The sequence below is a fragment of the Sturnira hondurensis genome, unplaced genomic scaffold, assembly GCF_014824575.4.
Source record: "Sturnira hondurensis isolate 20B ecotype Veracruz unplaced genomic scaffold, ASM1482457v3 Scaffold0022566, whole genome shotgun sequence".
NCBI lineage: Eukaryota > Metazoa > Chordata > Mammalia > Chiroptera > Phyllostomidae > Sturnira > Sturnira hondurensis.
The window spans coordinates 14625379-14640242 of record NW_028095197.1 but is presented as its reverse complement, the minus strand read 5'-3'; the positions used below and the strand labels follow the sequence as shown (position 1 = coordinate 14640242).

At 45.6% G+C, this 14864-nt stretch overlaps 1 protein-coding gene across 4 annotated transcripts in view; it reads left to right on the top strand.

Moving 5' to 3' along the window:
• ABCA1 (ATP binding cassette subfamily A member 1) overlaps positions 1-14864 on the top strand; it is a 119494-nt gene that overhangs the window by 93138 nt on the left and 11492 nt on the right. For all 4 annotated transcript variants that reach the window (XM_037035744.1, XM_037035741.1, XM_037035742.1 and 1 more), the window contains 11 exons: positions 609-707; positions 3371-3560; positions 4600-4694; positions 5737-5769; positions 6737-6842; positions 7646-7720; positions 8200-8369; positions 9740-9917; positions 11933-12048; positions 12158-12302; positions 13818-13941. In XM_037035744.1, the coding sequence (XP_036891639.1) occupies positions 609-707; positions 3371-3560; positions 4600-4694; positions 5737-5769; positions 6737-6842; positions 7646-7720; positions 8200-8369; positions 9740-9917; positions 11933-12048; positions 12158-12302; positions 13818-13941 (1331 nt within the window). The remainder of the gene's footprint in view (positions 1-608; positions 708-3370; positions 3561-4599; positions 4695-5736; positions 5770-6736; positions 6843-7645; positions 7721-8199; positions 8370-9739; positions 9918-11932; positions 12049-12157; positions 12303-13817; positions 13942-14864) is intronic.

Here is a 14864-nt window from a genome sequence, read left to right as displayed (position 1 = left end):
ACAGAAAAACAACACATAAGCATGTGAATCAGTCTCTGTGTCTCTAACCCAACCCTCCCTTCCTATTCGGTGCAGGTTTCCTTCATTCTTTCCTTCCCCAGATGCTGTCCCCATATTGCCCAGGGCTGTGGAACATGGACTTTGGTTTGTAATCCGAGCCTTGTATGGTCTGTGTGTTCCAGTGGCCGTGGGAACAGGCAGCCAATAAAATCTGCCTGCCCCTTCCTAGAAGGATATCCTGGTTGTCTGTGCCTAGTGGGCAATATGGGGAAGTATTTTTGAAATACTTATCCTTAATGAATTAACTTAGTTCATGTTAAAATATGTATGTCACTGTGTATAAGTATGTGTATACGCATGCACATACCTCCTTACATATAACTTATTACACAGCTCCACGTTGTGGTGCTGTACGTTAACGTGATACCAAATACATGTTCTGAATCTGAGCTGCTTGTGGGTGGGCTCTGTTTTATTCATTTCTGTTTTGAGCTTGGCCCACAGGAAGTACTTAATAAGGCATTTATTTTTAAAAAAAACTTTTCCTTCTCTAAATTTATGGTTTTAATGATGACTCGCTGAGCTGGCTGCCTCTCATGTGCCCACAGTAATGATGCTCCCGAGGACACGGGCACCCAGGAACTCTTGAACGCCCTCACCAGAGAGCCGGGCTTCGGGACGCGCTGCATGGAAGGAAACCCAATCCCGTGAGTACCACTTCTGTGACGGTACCCTTCCCACCGGCTTCCTGTGCTTGTTGCCTGGTTAGGTCTCGAATACGCTGCATTTGTCAGTTGTACACCACGCTGCGACTGCCATCGTTTGCCCTTCAAACCATCTTTTATGTTTAAAAAGCTGATACAGTAATCTAATATGACCCTCTAGGTAGGAACAAAGGTAACAGGCTGGGAGAGTATTCTAACATCCTGCAGAGCAACTTGCTATAGATGCTTGTTTCCTGCTTTAGAAATGAATGCTTAATTTAAATAGCACTTTATACGTACGGAACAGGTATTTTTCCCTCCTTCCCTTCCCCCGCAACCCCTCTACCTCAGTGCAGAGATAGGCTGCCATTGTATATGATTTGCAATTTTGCTCATCAGCTTCTTGAACAGCCTGAAAAGATGAGTAGTTTGTTTTTATAAAAGTAGACATTTTCTTCTTTTAGAGTTACATATTTTTACTGTATTCTCCTTCAAGATCCTGTATAAAAAAAGGAGGCAGTGTGTAAATAAATTGAGTTAAATACCCGTAGATGAAGTAGTATACGGGGAAGGTGTATCCAAGAGATTTCTGTGAGTAAAGACAGTGGAGAGAGGTGAGCTCCAGGGAGAGCCCAACGATGGCAGAGGGAGGTCCAACTTTGCAGGCTCAGGTGGAACTTGCAGTTGAGGTTGTTAACCACAAAGGGAAGAGTTAAGGAAAGAGTGGGAAGGTGTAGGCATAGTGGGAAAGGGCTAACAAATTCCAGATTTTATTTTTTTCAAGGATTTCATTTATTTATTTTTAGAGGGGAAGGGAAGGAGAGAGGGAAAGAAATAGCAATGTATGGTTGTCTCTCGTGGGTCCCCTGCTGGGAACTGGCCTGCAACTCAGGCATGTGCCCTGACTGGGAATCGAACTGCAGTCCTTTAGTTCGCAGGCTCGTGCTCAATCCACTGGGCTACACCGGCCAGGGCCAAATTCCAGGTTTTAAAGGGAAGGTACTGCCCCTGCCAGAGTCCCAGACCCGTGCACATGGCACCTGTGTATGCAAGGTTGTGGAGCAGATTTCTGAATGGACAGCTATTATGCACTTATCTCTTATTGATTGGATACTTACTGTTTGTTAGTACTTAATATTTGATGGGCAGTAAATCCTAGCAGCCAATAGCAATTCCTAAAGGACAAGATGACTGAAGTGGAGAAGGACAAGGAGACACGCTGTCTGGATTTTATAAGACTTTTGATGAGATTCCACCTGGAAGTTTTGTAGGGAAGATGGAAGAACGAGATGAGCTGAAACAGAGTCAGATGGATTCATCCCAGGCCAGCTGAACAGTGTGGACGCCTAGATTCATGCCAGCCCAGCAGGACCCTGGCATCAGAGGGCTCCCAGCCTCGAGGCCGAGCACCACTGAACATGTGTTCAGGGCCGTTGGACATAGGGGTCCCACTCTGGAAACACTCAGGTTTTTCAGAAAGTAGTGGCACGAAGGGAAGTTTGACTGGGACATTTCCCTGTGGCATTTAACTTGCTCTCAGCCAGTCATTTGGTAAAGGTTTTAGAATGTGAGATTCAGGAGGGCAACCATGTCTTAGAAGTTTCCATTGCATTGTTGGGCACTTTACAGAGAACTAGAGAGCCATCCATGAAACTGCATTTGCTCCAAGAATAGTTTTAAGGACTGTGGCTCTGCTTCAAATTGTAGAATTTCGGGACTGGAAAAGAGACTAGAAATGACTTGTGGATTCATTCTGTACTTGTCCTTGGTGGAGAAAATAACCAGTGAGGAGGCAAAGAACTTGATGATCTCACAGTCATTCAGAGCTTAAGTCAGGCATAAAGGCTTTCTCTCTGTCACCTGGGGACTGGTGCGCAAACAAGCTCTTCATGTACTCACGGCTCTCACCCCCATTCAACCCAGATTCTCTGCTTGCTTTGAAACAAAGTGAATCTTGACATTCTCTACCAGATTATCAGCACATGAAGCATAAAGTTGAGACTCCTTCCCCGGCCTCTGCCATCTGGCTTCTGCCTCCTTCCCCTCCTCATGGCTCGTCACATTCCAGCCACACTGCCTTCCTGTTGTTCCTTAGACAAGAAAACTCGGGGCCTTTGGACCTGCGCTGTTTATTGCTCCTGCTTATAATGTTCTTTCCCTTCCAAGGTCTGTCTGGCTGCTCTCCCTCGTTGTTTACATTTTGCCAAAAGTCTATCACCTCTTCCAGCGACTCCTTTCTTACCACTCACTCCGCCTTTACTTGGCTATGTTTTTTGGTCATATAAGATTATATTATTTGACTGTTATCTAACTCTTTGATGGGAACACCAACTCCATGAAGGCAGGGAGTTTATGCAGAAGAGGGTCTGGCATGAGAGCTGACACTCAGTAAATATTACAGAGTGAGCACGTGGCTGCGTGATTGAATGCTGGTGGATTGGATGGACTGGAGTTCAGGACATGAGCATTTCGGCCCTCTTTGCATTCCATTGCTCTTATCTGGGAAGTGAGTTTGCGTCTTACAAGTCTCTGGAGAGATCGAATAGTCAAACAGTGAGGGGGCAGAAGCATGTCTGCAGCTGTTACGGGTGGGTCCTGTGCTCCGGAGGCACCAGGAAAGGCCAGGCGCTCTCCAGTGACCCTACCCTCGCTGTCACCTTTTGCAGAGAGAGGCCCTGCTTGGTCGGGGAGGAGGAGTGGACCACTGCCCCGGTTCCCCAGACCATTGTGGACCTCTTCCAGAATGGGAACTGGACGATGGAGAACCCCTCACCCACCTGCGAGTGTAGCAATGACAGAATCAAGAAGATGCTGCCCGTGTGTCCCCTGGGGGCCGGGGGGCTGCCTCCTCCACAGGTGAGTCCCTCACAAGATGTACGTGAGCAGACGGGGTGCAGGGTGGGCTAGGCAAGAAGGAATGGGTGACACATCAGGGGGGTCTCTGTTAGTCTTGATCTTGAATTCTCGTCATAGGGAAAAATGTGAGTTTTGAGAGAGGAGGCTTCGACCACATCCTTCCTATATCTGAAGGAGCTTAGCCTGTTTCTTTATTTTGAAAAGTCAGCCCGGGCCACTTGAGTTAAAATCAGAACGCTACATTCTGGATCGGTGGGCTGTGGAAGACACACCGTGGCCTCTCCCAGACTAGTGGTGTCAGAGGACAGACTGTGACAGATGTAGCTTCTTCCAGGCTCTTCCAGCGATGTGCTGGTGACCCAGGGAAGGCCACTCTGAGACCCTGGGCCTGTTTCCTCACCTCCGACTTAAGGAGGCTGGCCCGTGATAGTTTTGTGGGTCTTATCAATGCTGAAAAATTATCTGAGAGTCCGTCTGAGTGTGGGATGCAGTCCTGAGTCATTTTTTTCTGGGAACAGTTTCAGGATAAGGCTTGCTCATGCTCGCTCTCTGCTGCTTTGTCAGCATCCACGTTGCAGGGTGAGGGGAGGCAACTTTAAGTGCGTGTGTGAACGTATGTTCTGGTTCCCTCTTCAATAGCTCATCTAGGACTGTACTTCCAGAGATCATTATATAGTTTGTTAAAATAATAGCTAATCTATTCCTCAGTGCAACACATTAAACAAGAGAATTCACTAGGCATAGACCACGATGCTGCTCCCTAAAACCCTTTTGTGACTGTGAAGAACCAAATTTTACAGTCTGTTGAGTTGTCCCGAATAATTTCCTAGGGAACTTCCTGCTTGGCTCAAGTATATGGCCAGAGCCAAGGGCAAGCGAACTGTGCTTTGGTGGTTGGCTTGCTGGTACCTGCGCCTTGTGAGCAGAGTCTGGTCACACTGTGATACATGTGTGAGGGGCAGGGGTCCGTGTAGTCCCTGGTTTCTGTCTCAATTCTGGCCCATACAAACACATGTGCTTGGTTTTTCTGTGATAACAGAGGAAGCAGAACACTGAGGACATCCTTCAAAACCTGACGGGAAGAAACATTTCGGATTACCTGGTGAAGACCTATGTGCAGATCATAGCCAAAAGGTCACTATTTACTGTACTGGGTCTTTGCCTTATCATTGCTGATCAGAGGAATGTGAGACCTAAAAGTAGTAGACCGAGTCCTGGGGGAAACATCCGATTTTGGCCTGATGACAAGTGAGAACTATTAGGAACATTCAGCTGTCAGCTTCAAGATTGAGTCCGCCTGGTTCCAGAAGGAAGAGAAATCTGGGTTCAAATTCTAATTCTGCCACTTACTAGCTCTTTGACCTGGGGTAGCCTGTTATCCTTTTAAAGCCTTAGTTTGTGTAAAATGTGAAAGTAACATTGCTCTTATGAGTTTGTTTTGAGGGTTAAACAAATGACATACTGTATTTTGCTGTGTGTACTGTACCCACATTTTTGAGGGGAAAAATAAGGGTGCATACTATACATGGATATAATGATTACATACCATGGGGATAATAATCCTGCATATAATGTGCACAAAAACATGCGTGTGCATTATATATGGCAAAACATAGTATATGAATACCTCTCATGGATGAAACGCATGAGAGCCTTGGCTGTGGAGCCTTGGAAAGAGCCATGTCGCTCCCTGGGCATTGTGGCTTAATGTTAAATAGTTCACTGGTGCACAGAAAATGTTTGCTCTGTTTTCCTTCCTATTGATTTGGTTAGTTGGGCTTCTCGGAAGTTCTCTGTGACTTTACGTGACAAGGGTATACTTGAATGGTAGTTACTGTGAGTTTCCAAGAAAGAGGCATTACCTTTCCATATGTCATCCATAATAGATATATTCCTTTGAATTTAAATACCTTCTAGTTTGATCACATCTTTGTCTATATGTTGGTTTCTGAATTGGTTTAATCCGAGGCACGAGGTTCATATACGTAAGTTTTTAAGAATGGGAAAGGAAACAACATGCCAATTAGGGCTTCTTTCCTGCACCACCATCCTGATCATAGGTTTATTTCTGCCCCTTTGTTGTATCCTCAGGTAGATATTTACTCCTTTTGTATCATCAGGCACAGGATCAGTTTTTTCTTTGAACTGATTTTTGGTTTGTCTTTGGCTTCTGCAGCTTGAAGAACAAGATCTGGGTGAATGAGTTTAGGTGAGTGACCTCTTTCTGGGCTTTCCTTTGCTTCCTCTGGGTGCCCGCAGTTCGGGAGGATGGTCTTGTTGCAGGTGGCTTGGATCCTGGGAAGCTGTTAGTGTCGGGATTGGTGGCCCTTAGTGTTTCTACTCAGTGCCCAGCTGCCACTTCGGAGGCATTCGAAACGCTGGCGTCCTGATCTCCGTGAGGAGACTCAGAAGTCTCTATCAGTCTCTAGCGATTTAACAGGAGGCACAGTGTTATGAAAGGAATACCTATGCTAATTACACTTTGCCCCCAAATCCAATTTCCAGGGGTCCTCTTGAGTGGCATCAGAGGCATCAAAATACATATTTGCACTGCATTTCAACCCATTTATCCCTGTGGGTTTTGAAGGAACAGGTGGGACCAGGGACGAAAAGAAGGAAGAATCCTTAGAGCTAAGGAACATCTTATGCGAAGTGGGACACCGTATCTGGCTGCCTCACGACTTGGCTCTTTGGCACTGCTTTACCTCTTCCTCTTTGCCTCCTTCCCGGGGTTCAGGACCCACAGAACTCTTAGCAGAGCGGACTGGGGCTCCCATAGTTGTTCTCATGACAGGAAAGAGTCAAGGCCAGCTTCTAATAACCCCCTGAAGCCTCTCTGGTGTTCTGCACTACTTGTTCTGACTTCCTGTTTGCTTGCCTTGAAGCCCAAGTCCAACCTGAATAACCAGAGTGGGAGAAACTTCCTAGATACGAATGGTCATTTTTTTCTGTCTGTAATCAGTCTCAGATCCTTCCTACGTGGGCAGGAACTAAAGAAAGAGACTATCACATCCATTAGAGAAGGTCAGGTTGTAACTTTCCCTGGGTCTAACTTCAGGCCTGCTTTGAGTAAGCAATTCATCTACCTGAAGTGTGTCTACACCCAGGTGGGGTCTGTTGCCAAGTGATACTGGGCACGGTGCTGCCTGTATTTTAATGTCAGGCTGTCCTTCTAGGTACGGCGGCTTCTCCCTGGGTGCCAGAAATTCTCAGTCACTTCCTCCAAGTCAAGAAGTTAATGATGCCATCAAGCAGATAAAGAAAATCTTGAATCTGGCCAAGGTACAGTATCTATCCCCAGACATGTCAGAAATGGGTCCATAGTCACTGGTGCATGGGAGCAGTTGGCAGGTAAACCTGATCACCCAACCAAACTTTATTGTTTTAAGACTTGAGTACAAAGCCATCACCGGCTCATAGTGTATTGTGCCAGCCAAGACTGATCTAGGACTCAGCGACCACTTCATATCTGAAAGTGTAGACCAAAAACAAATGCAGAGGTTGAAAATCTCTCACAAAAAAACTTAAACTTATGGAGTTAGCCAGTAGGTAAATAAACTTAGCCTCAAGCCTACTTTTTTAAAGCAATCACTGGTTAAACAAGAAATGAATCATTTTCTATACATTTTCATCAGGTTTTAGGACCCAATAGACATTGACCATTTCTCTGTTTCTGTGGTGTCCTATTTTGAAGTCAGAGTTGAGGGGGTCGGATGATGTGGACGCTGGGATCAGAGACAGGAGCGATGTTCCCAGAGTCTGCGCCTCTGCTCTGGGGGCACCGGCCCCACGAATCCGACACATCCGCACGTTGAGTGTAGTCTTGGGTCTTGGGATGATGCCAGGGGAGCATTTTGAAGAATCCTCACCATCCAGTTATAGAGAGACACTGGTTTGAATCACGGGGCTTCCCTGTGATCCCTTCGAGACTTGTGGCTCGTGGCAACATCGGTGCTGTAGATTTCTGGTCACTTCTCAGTGGCTTTAGATTTCACTTTCACGAACAAGGTCGTCGTAGCGCCCTCCCTGGGGCTGTGTTGTTCTCGTGAACCATCTCGACTGAGGCAGGTTTCTGTTGTTCACAGGACAGTTCTTCAGATCGATTTCTCAGCAGCTTGGGCAGTTTCATGAAAGGACTGGACACAAAAAACAACGTCAAGGTAAAGCCCTTTGTTCCAGGAGCTGCTTGATGAACAATAGTCCTCATGTTCCCTGAAGTCCTTTTGAGCAGTCATGACAGAAGAGGGCAGCCTAGTAGGTTTACCACTGAGGATGTGCAATGATTAAGAGAATTGATTTGCCACCAGGCACAGCAGATGAACCTTGAGACTTTGATCGATTGATCAAATGACTTAATCTTCTGAGCCTCAGTTTCTTAATCTCTAAAATGGAGACAGTAATCCTGGCTCTCTCAAAGCTGTGGCAAAGCAAACAAGTTAAAGAGATAAGGCAGTTGGCACCGTGCTTGGGCACAGTGCTCAGTCCATCCTTGTTGCTGTTACCACTTTGCTGTGTTCTCTGACCATAGCGTTTTGTCTTGGTGCGTGACTGGAATTTCTGAAGTTGGTAGACATGTTTTGCGTGGGTGTGCACCCACCTCAGGAGCAGGATTTGGAAATACTACCTTGTTGTATTTCAGGTGTGGTTCAATAACAAGGGGTGGCATGCCGTCAGCTCTTTCTTGAACGTCATCAACAACGCCATTCTGCGGGCCAACCTGCAGAAAGGAGCGAACCCTAGCCAGTACGGGATCACTGCTTTCAATCACCCTCTGAATCTCACCAAGCAGCAGCTCTCGGAAGTGGCCCTGTAAGTGTAGCTGTGTCTGAACGAATCAGGTGGGGATGGGAGAGGGAGTTTGGGGTAATTGTGGAGAGGGGGAAGGTGCCGTGAAGCTGGCAGTGGAGTGACAGCTGGGGAAATACATTATGGTGTGTTTGGCTTGGTCCGTGCTCTGGACAGAAAGTGATCAGTTTAGGAATTGTCTGGCAGGGATTGAAGTGCAGTAGATAAATGGTTTGAATATGTGAAAACCATTGCATTTGGGGAATTCATATAAGGTAAGTTAAGTTGCTAATAAAGTCCTGAAAATATTTTAACTCACCATCAGTGTCATGTTCAATTAAAAAAAAAATAGTTTTGTTTGTTTTTACACCACTGGTTTTGAACTTGGTGAAACATACTTTTATCAGCTTGTGTTTTTAAGTCCGGAATTGTGTGTGTGTGTGCATGCGGGCGTGCAACGTTAAAGCCAATATGAAATAGGCAAAGTGTGGTTCCTAAACTCTCTAGATGCGTGTGTGGTGTTAAGTGAGGCAGTTCATTGCCACGTCTAGTACTTGGCCCATAGTTGGCATTCACAGATCAGGTCCCTTTACTGGATATGGGGCATGGCACAGTTATTTCTTTTGCTTCACTTGTAGAAAATGTCAGTATTTGTCACCGGGATCTTTATACCAAACTTACGAAACTCGTGTATGTAGCTTATATTAAACCTTATTGTTGGGTTGATGGGCCGCATGCTGGTGTATTCAGATTTATTTACAGCCAGAAATGAACTCATTTGAATAGTTTCACACCGATGTTTCTTTATGTAGTTTTCAAGCTACACTAGTCTTTTGTGTGCAAAATTTATAACGTATTGCTCTGACAAGGTCAAGAACAATGGAACAAAGTGAATGCCATCAAGCCACTCTCAGACTTCTATAATTGTTTCATTATGACAGTGGACTTTTTAAAAAAATATTTTATTTATTTATCTTTAGAGGGGACGGAAAGGAGAGGAATATCAATGTACAGTTGCCTCTCATGAGTCCCTGCTGGGAACTGGCCTACAACCCAGGCATGTGCCCTGACTGGGAATCGAACTGCAATCCTGTGGTTCGCAGGCCCGCGCTCAATCCACTGAGCTACACCAGCCAGGGCAACAGTGGACTTTTTAAACCTCGGTTGAATCAGTTTTGCATTTGAATGGTCAGATTTGGGCGGGTTTTTTGGTTTTACTTTGTTTTTACTTGAAAATAATAATCTCTAACCCTGAAAAAATGTATTTGACGAACAGGTTATTTTCCCCCGGGCTGTGTTTCACACCCGTCTGTGTGTGTGTGTGTGTCTTCCTGAGTGAGTCTTCGGTTGCATCAGTGGCCCCTCATATCCTCACAGCCTTTTTCTATTTGCAGGATGACCACATCAGTGGATGTCCTTGTGTCCATCTGTGTTATCTTTGCGATGTCCTTCGTTCCTGCCAGCTTCGTTGTGTTCCTGATCCAGGAGCGGGTGAGCAAAGCAAAGCACCTGCAGTTCATCAGCGGAGTGAAGCCGGTCATCTACTGGCTGTCCAATTTCGTCTGGGATATGGTAAGTGCGCTGGTCTGTTGCCGCTGTGTGCATCTCCACCAGGGCCATGGGTTGAGTGAAAGAGCCCCCGGCCCTTGCTGATGTGTTGTGGCCAGTCTAAAGGTGAATGAGAAGGGAAAAGACAGAGGCAGTTGTATACATTCATGTCACTGGGCATGGTTTTAAGTACAGAGAGAAAAAATATCCATCCACACTGACTGCAGTCAGTACTACCACCATGAGCTAATTTCCTAATGAAAAACATTTCAAAGAAACATTGAAGTGGAAGACTTAAACTTGTCGGGTAGGTTTTAACCTCCAGAGTCAGGCTGTTCTTTGTCTCACTAGGAAATCCATCATTCATTTGATAATGTGACCCATTTTACCAGAAGCTTATTCATCTATTGCAAATAAGTTTTCATGCCAGCTGCAAGGCATTGCTTTTGTTCCGACCAATATGGAAAACTTCCAAGAATCCCAAAGTTCTAATTTTTGTAAAACGGAGCCGAAACGTATCTCCCTGTGAATTCCATTCATTGTAAGCCGTACAGAGCAAATTTCATTCTTCTCCCACTGGATAGCCCCTCAGATATTTGAAGACAGCTTTCAATTGAACCTAAGTCTTCCCCAGATAGGACAATAGATGAGACCACGTTTTGTAATCTCTGGAGCACAGTACACACGTGAGTGGCGATGATGGTGATGGTGTCTGTGCTGATTTGTGCAAGCTTCTGACGTGCCACTCTTTGGATCTGAGTGCCTTTGGCCATACTCTGTATGGTCAATGTCCCTTTTGAAGAGCAAAACCCAGATTTTAAGCTTGTATTTAGGCTGCGGTCTGAAGGGTTACCTGTCTAGAGGGAGCTGATCTTTATCCTGCACTTTTACTCAGCCCAGGGGCATTGCATTTTGGAAGTAGCGGTGTCTTGTTGGCAATTTGGTAGTGAACTGAAATCTCTCTTTGACAGGTAAATGGGTCTCTTTCACTCTTTACTAATGCAGTTGACTTTTTTGGAGCCTAAATGTTATATTTATCCCTGTTAAACTGCATTTTGTTAGTGTCCATTTGCTTTCATCTTGATTCAGTAATTACTTTATTCAGTAAACACATGCCTCCTATGTGTCCAATTCTGCCAGGCATAGGAAATTCAGAGATGAAAGATCAAATCCCTAATGCAGGAATATCCCTTATCCTTCTGTCTGATATCTGCCCCTCCCATGCTTCAGAGCCTCTGAAGTTGGCTATCATCGTGTCTTCATCTAAGTTGTTGATAAGCACATTGAGCAGAATGAGGCAGAAGCAGAGCCCTGTGGTCTGAAGCTGCAGATTCTTCTTGCAGCTGACAGACGGACCGTCACGTCCCTGCCTGCGCTTTGTTTTGCCAGCAGTGATTTCTCATAATTGTCTCATGCTCAGGTCTTTACTTGTGCACTTTTTCACAATTTGTATCTTTAGAGAGTTTGTATAAGACTGTATTTGAGCCAAAGTGATGACATATGCTATGGAGCAAGATCTCAAATGCTCCCTATTTGTGCATTTTAATTCGTGACACCGTGTCAGGACAGACTTTAAAATTATTGTCAGTGTGATGGAACAATTCTGACATTCATATTATAAGCACTTACCTCATAGGTAGATTACACATGAGATTGAACTTGGGCAGACTATAATATAGCATTAATGATGAAACAGACACAGTCATCTTCGCGAAGAATAATGAAAGCTTATTTGCTGTCTGTGAAATTGAAATGTCTCTGGGTGGGAATCCATCGTTCAGTGAGTTTACTGAGCGTGACACCTTGGCTCAGCTGTTGGAGAGACAGAAAGGGCGTTCAGTTTATAAAACCAGCCAAGGGTAAAATGCTTGTCAAAATGTATTGTCCAGCATATTGATTAATACTTTATGTGGCTTCATTAATCCAAAGTTATGCTCTAATATGTTTGTCTGCCCTTTCCTGTCCGATGAGGGTGAAGACTTGGGAGGTGTTGTGTCTTTGATGTAGGGGTGAACCTTGTTTCCTTGTTTCACTTTCAGTGCAACTATGTGGTCCCCGCCACGCTGGTCATTATCATCTTCATCTGCTTCCAGCAGAAGTCCTACGTGTCCTCCACCAACCTGCCTGTGTTGGCCCTCCTGCTTTTGCTCTATGGGTAAGGCACCTCTGGGTGGTGATGTCAGTAGGGGAGGCATGCGGTGGTGCCCAGTGTCAGAGGGAAGGCCGGGGATACCCAGTGGACCTTTGTCTTTGTGCCTCACCAGGTGGTCGATCACGCCTCTCATGTACCCAGCCTCCTTCGTGTTCAAGATCCCCAGCACCGCCTACGTGGTCCTGACCAGTGTGAACCTCTTCATCGGGATCAACGGCAGCGTGGCCACGTTTGTGCTGGAGCTCTTCACCGACAATGTGAGTTCTGCAGGACAGCAGCTCCGGCTGGGAGGGACACCGGCGAGGGCAGTATTGAATCCCAGCCTTGTGCCCTTGTCTGGGGGAATGACACCACCCACCACCCACCACTCGGGCCTTTTTCCCGTTCTCTCTTCCTCCGGCTTGTGTAGTGTCTCTCTCCCTCTTTTCCTTATATGTCATCAATCAAACCTTTGTGTTTCCTTAGACAAGTTCTCTTTGACTTCTTTCTGTGTAAATGTTGCTTTTCCAATATTTTTTCACTGCCACCTTTGATTTCCATCGCCAGTGCTATGTCTGAGTGGCACCATTCATTCCGGAGCCTCTTCCTGCCACCTCTCTTGGTGTCTTAAGTTGTTCTCCCTCAGTTCTGTGCCGTTAGCCCTGATGGGTCCTTTGAACTGTAGTCTCACATTCTTGCCTAGCGCAAAGCTCCGTTTCTGTAATTTATAGATACCCCAGACTCACCATGCCCTAATTATTTTTCCCCTCAGAACCTGACATTTCTCCTGCCTTCCCTGTCCCACTTTCCTGGGTGCATTCCCGTCCACGCAGCCCCCCAAGCTGCAGCATCTGAGTCATCTTACGTGCCTTGTTTTTGCTCATTTCCCACACTCCACCGGCTACCTTGTCAGATGTTACAATTACAGATCTCTTCATTGAGGGGCCCTGTCTGTTCCTCTTGTCATTGCCTTGGTCCAAACGCCTTAACTTGGCACATAAGGCCTTCCAGAGGGGCACAGCCCTTCCTGGCCCATCCCCACCCTAACCCTCCTTTCCCCAGAGGCTGTCACCTTCAGCTGAGTTGTCCCTTAAACCCACCACACTCCCGTAGGCCTGGCTCTAATGCTCTTCCTCTGTCACAGGCTCTGGCCCTTTAAGGTTGAGCTCTAATGGGAAGCTTTCCTTTCCTGCCCGCTGGGAGGTGCTCTCCCTTTCCCCTGTACGCCCAGAGCCTTCGGTTCACGCCTCCACACAACACGTACCCAGTGGTGCCGCAATCTCCTGCGTCCAGGCCACTCTCCCTCAGAATGGAGGTGAATCTTTGCCTCACCTGTGCCCTAGCATGGTGCATCCGGCATATAGCAACCTGCTCAGTGACTGGATGTTTGGCTGCTGCTGGCTCAGTATTTTTAAGAAGAATTACTTAAATTTCCACAAAACTCTGAAACTGAAATATTGACCCAGACAGGAGCAATTTGCTTTTACAATGCTGAACAGATGTTTTGATGGATTTGCTTGTGGTTAAACATAACCATGTGTATCAACTTTGCTCCCATTTCTCCATGTTCATAGTGTCATTTCAAATTTTCGAAAGAAAAAATCTTACTATGTTATATATTATCAGCTATGGCTGATGCTATTTCACTGGTATCTGAATTCAAAGGTTCAGCTTGACCTCAGGGTGTCACATTTTCCTCTCCACTCCCATACCTCAGACTTTGATAAATTTTTAGCTTCAACCACAAATAACATTCAGCTTCCCTCTGTCTTGTTTTTGTTTTTTTTTTCCAGAAGCTGAATAACATCAATGATATTCTGAAGTCTGTGTTCTTGATCTTCCCACATTTTTGCCTGGGACGGGGGCTCATTGACATGGTGAAAAACCAGGCAATGGCTGATGCCCTGGAAAGGTTTGGTGAGTGACAACAGTAGTCAGATGGGGGGGTGTTTTGGTTGAGATGGTGGTTTGCATGGGTCTTCTTGCCACCCTGGCCTTTGTTTTGCAAAGATGCTGGGAACTGGGCACAGGCCTCCCCTCCACTGATAGGACTGATGACAACCTAGCTGGTTGTGGCATGGGTCTTGTGACACAGCCATTTGTGTCTGGGACAGCAGTGAGAAAAGAGAGAGGGCAGTTTTGTAGTAAGGGAAATACTGCCTTTAGCTTGAATCCAGTGCTGAATGCCAGTGGTTGGGAAAGTCAAGGTCATTGCAAAAGTCAAACCACAGCTTTGAGAGTTAGATACAGGCCGGAGAATCAGAAGGAAAGGTGCAAACCTTGGCTCATTAGGAAAATCATGGGCCTGCAGATGTGGCCATATATCATCTTTTACATAGTCTGTAAAAGGTAATTTGCTGCAGCTTTCTACCTTCTTAGTCCTTAGAAGTATTTCTCCTGTGGCCACATTACTGCTCTTTATCCACTGGCTCATGTAAGTTAGATGAGCATTGCTATTCAAGGGACACAGGGCAGAGACTTTTTTTTTCAATTTGAAGGTACAAAGGAGATGCATAAGGAATTTAAAGGAATATTTACATAAAACCAGGTGATTTGACTGAGTCACAAGGTTAAATTACATGCTACTGATGGGGCATGGTTTTAAAATGCTCTCTAGTTTTAGTGAAACTTATAATTTGCTAAAATACTGACACTAAAAATTACCCTGGATTGTTGCCTTTTTACAAAGGATCTTGGCATCTCATTAAAGAGGAGACATTACATATGTTGGATGATATTACAGAACTAATGCACGTTGGCTCCGAAATTCTTGATTGAAACTGAATCACAGTGTGTTTTCTCAAAACCTGACCTGCATCAGACTGGGGCAGTGGTCACTC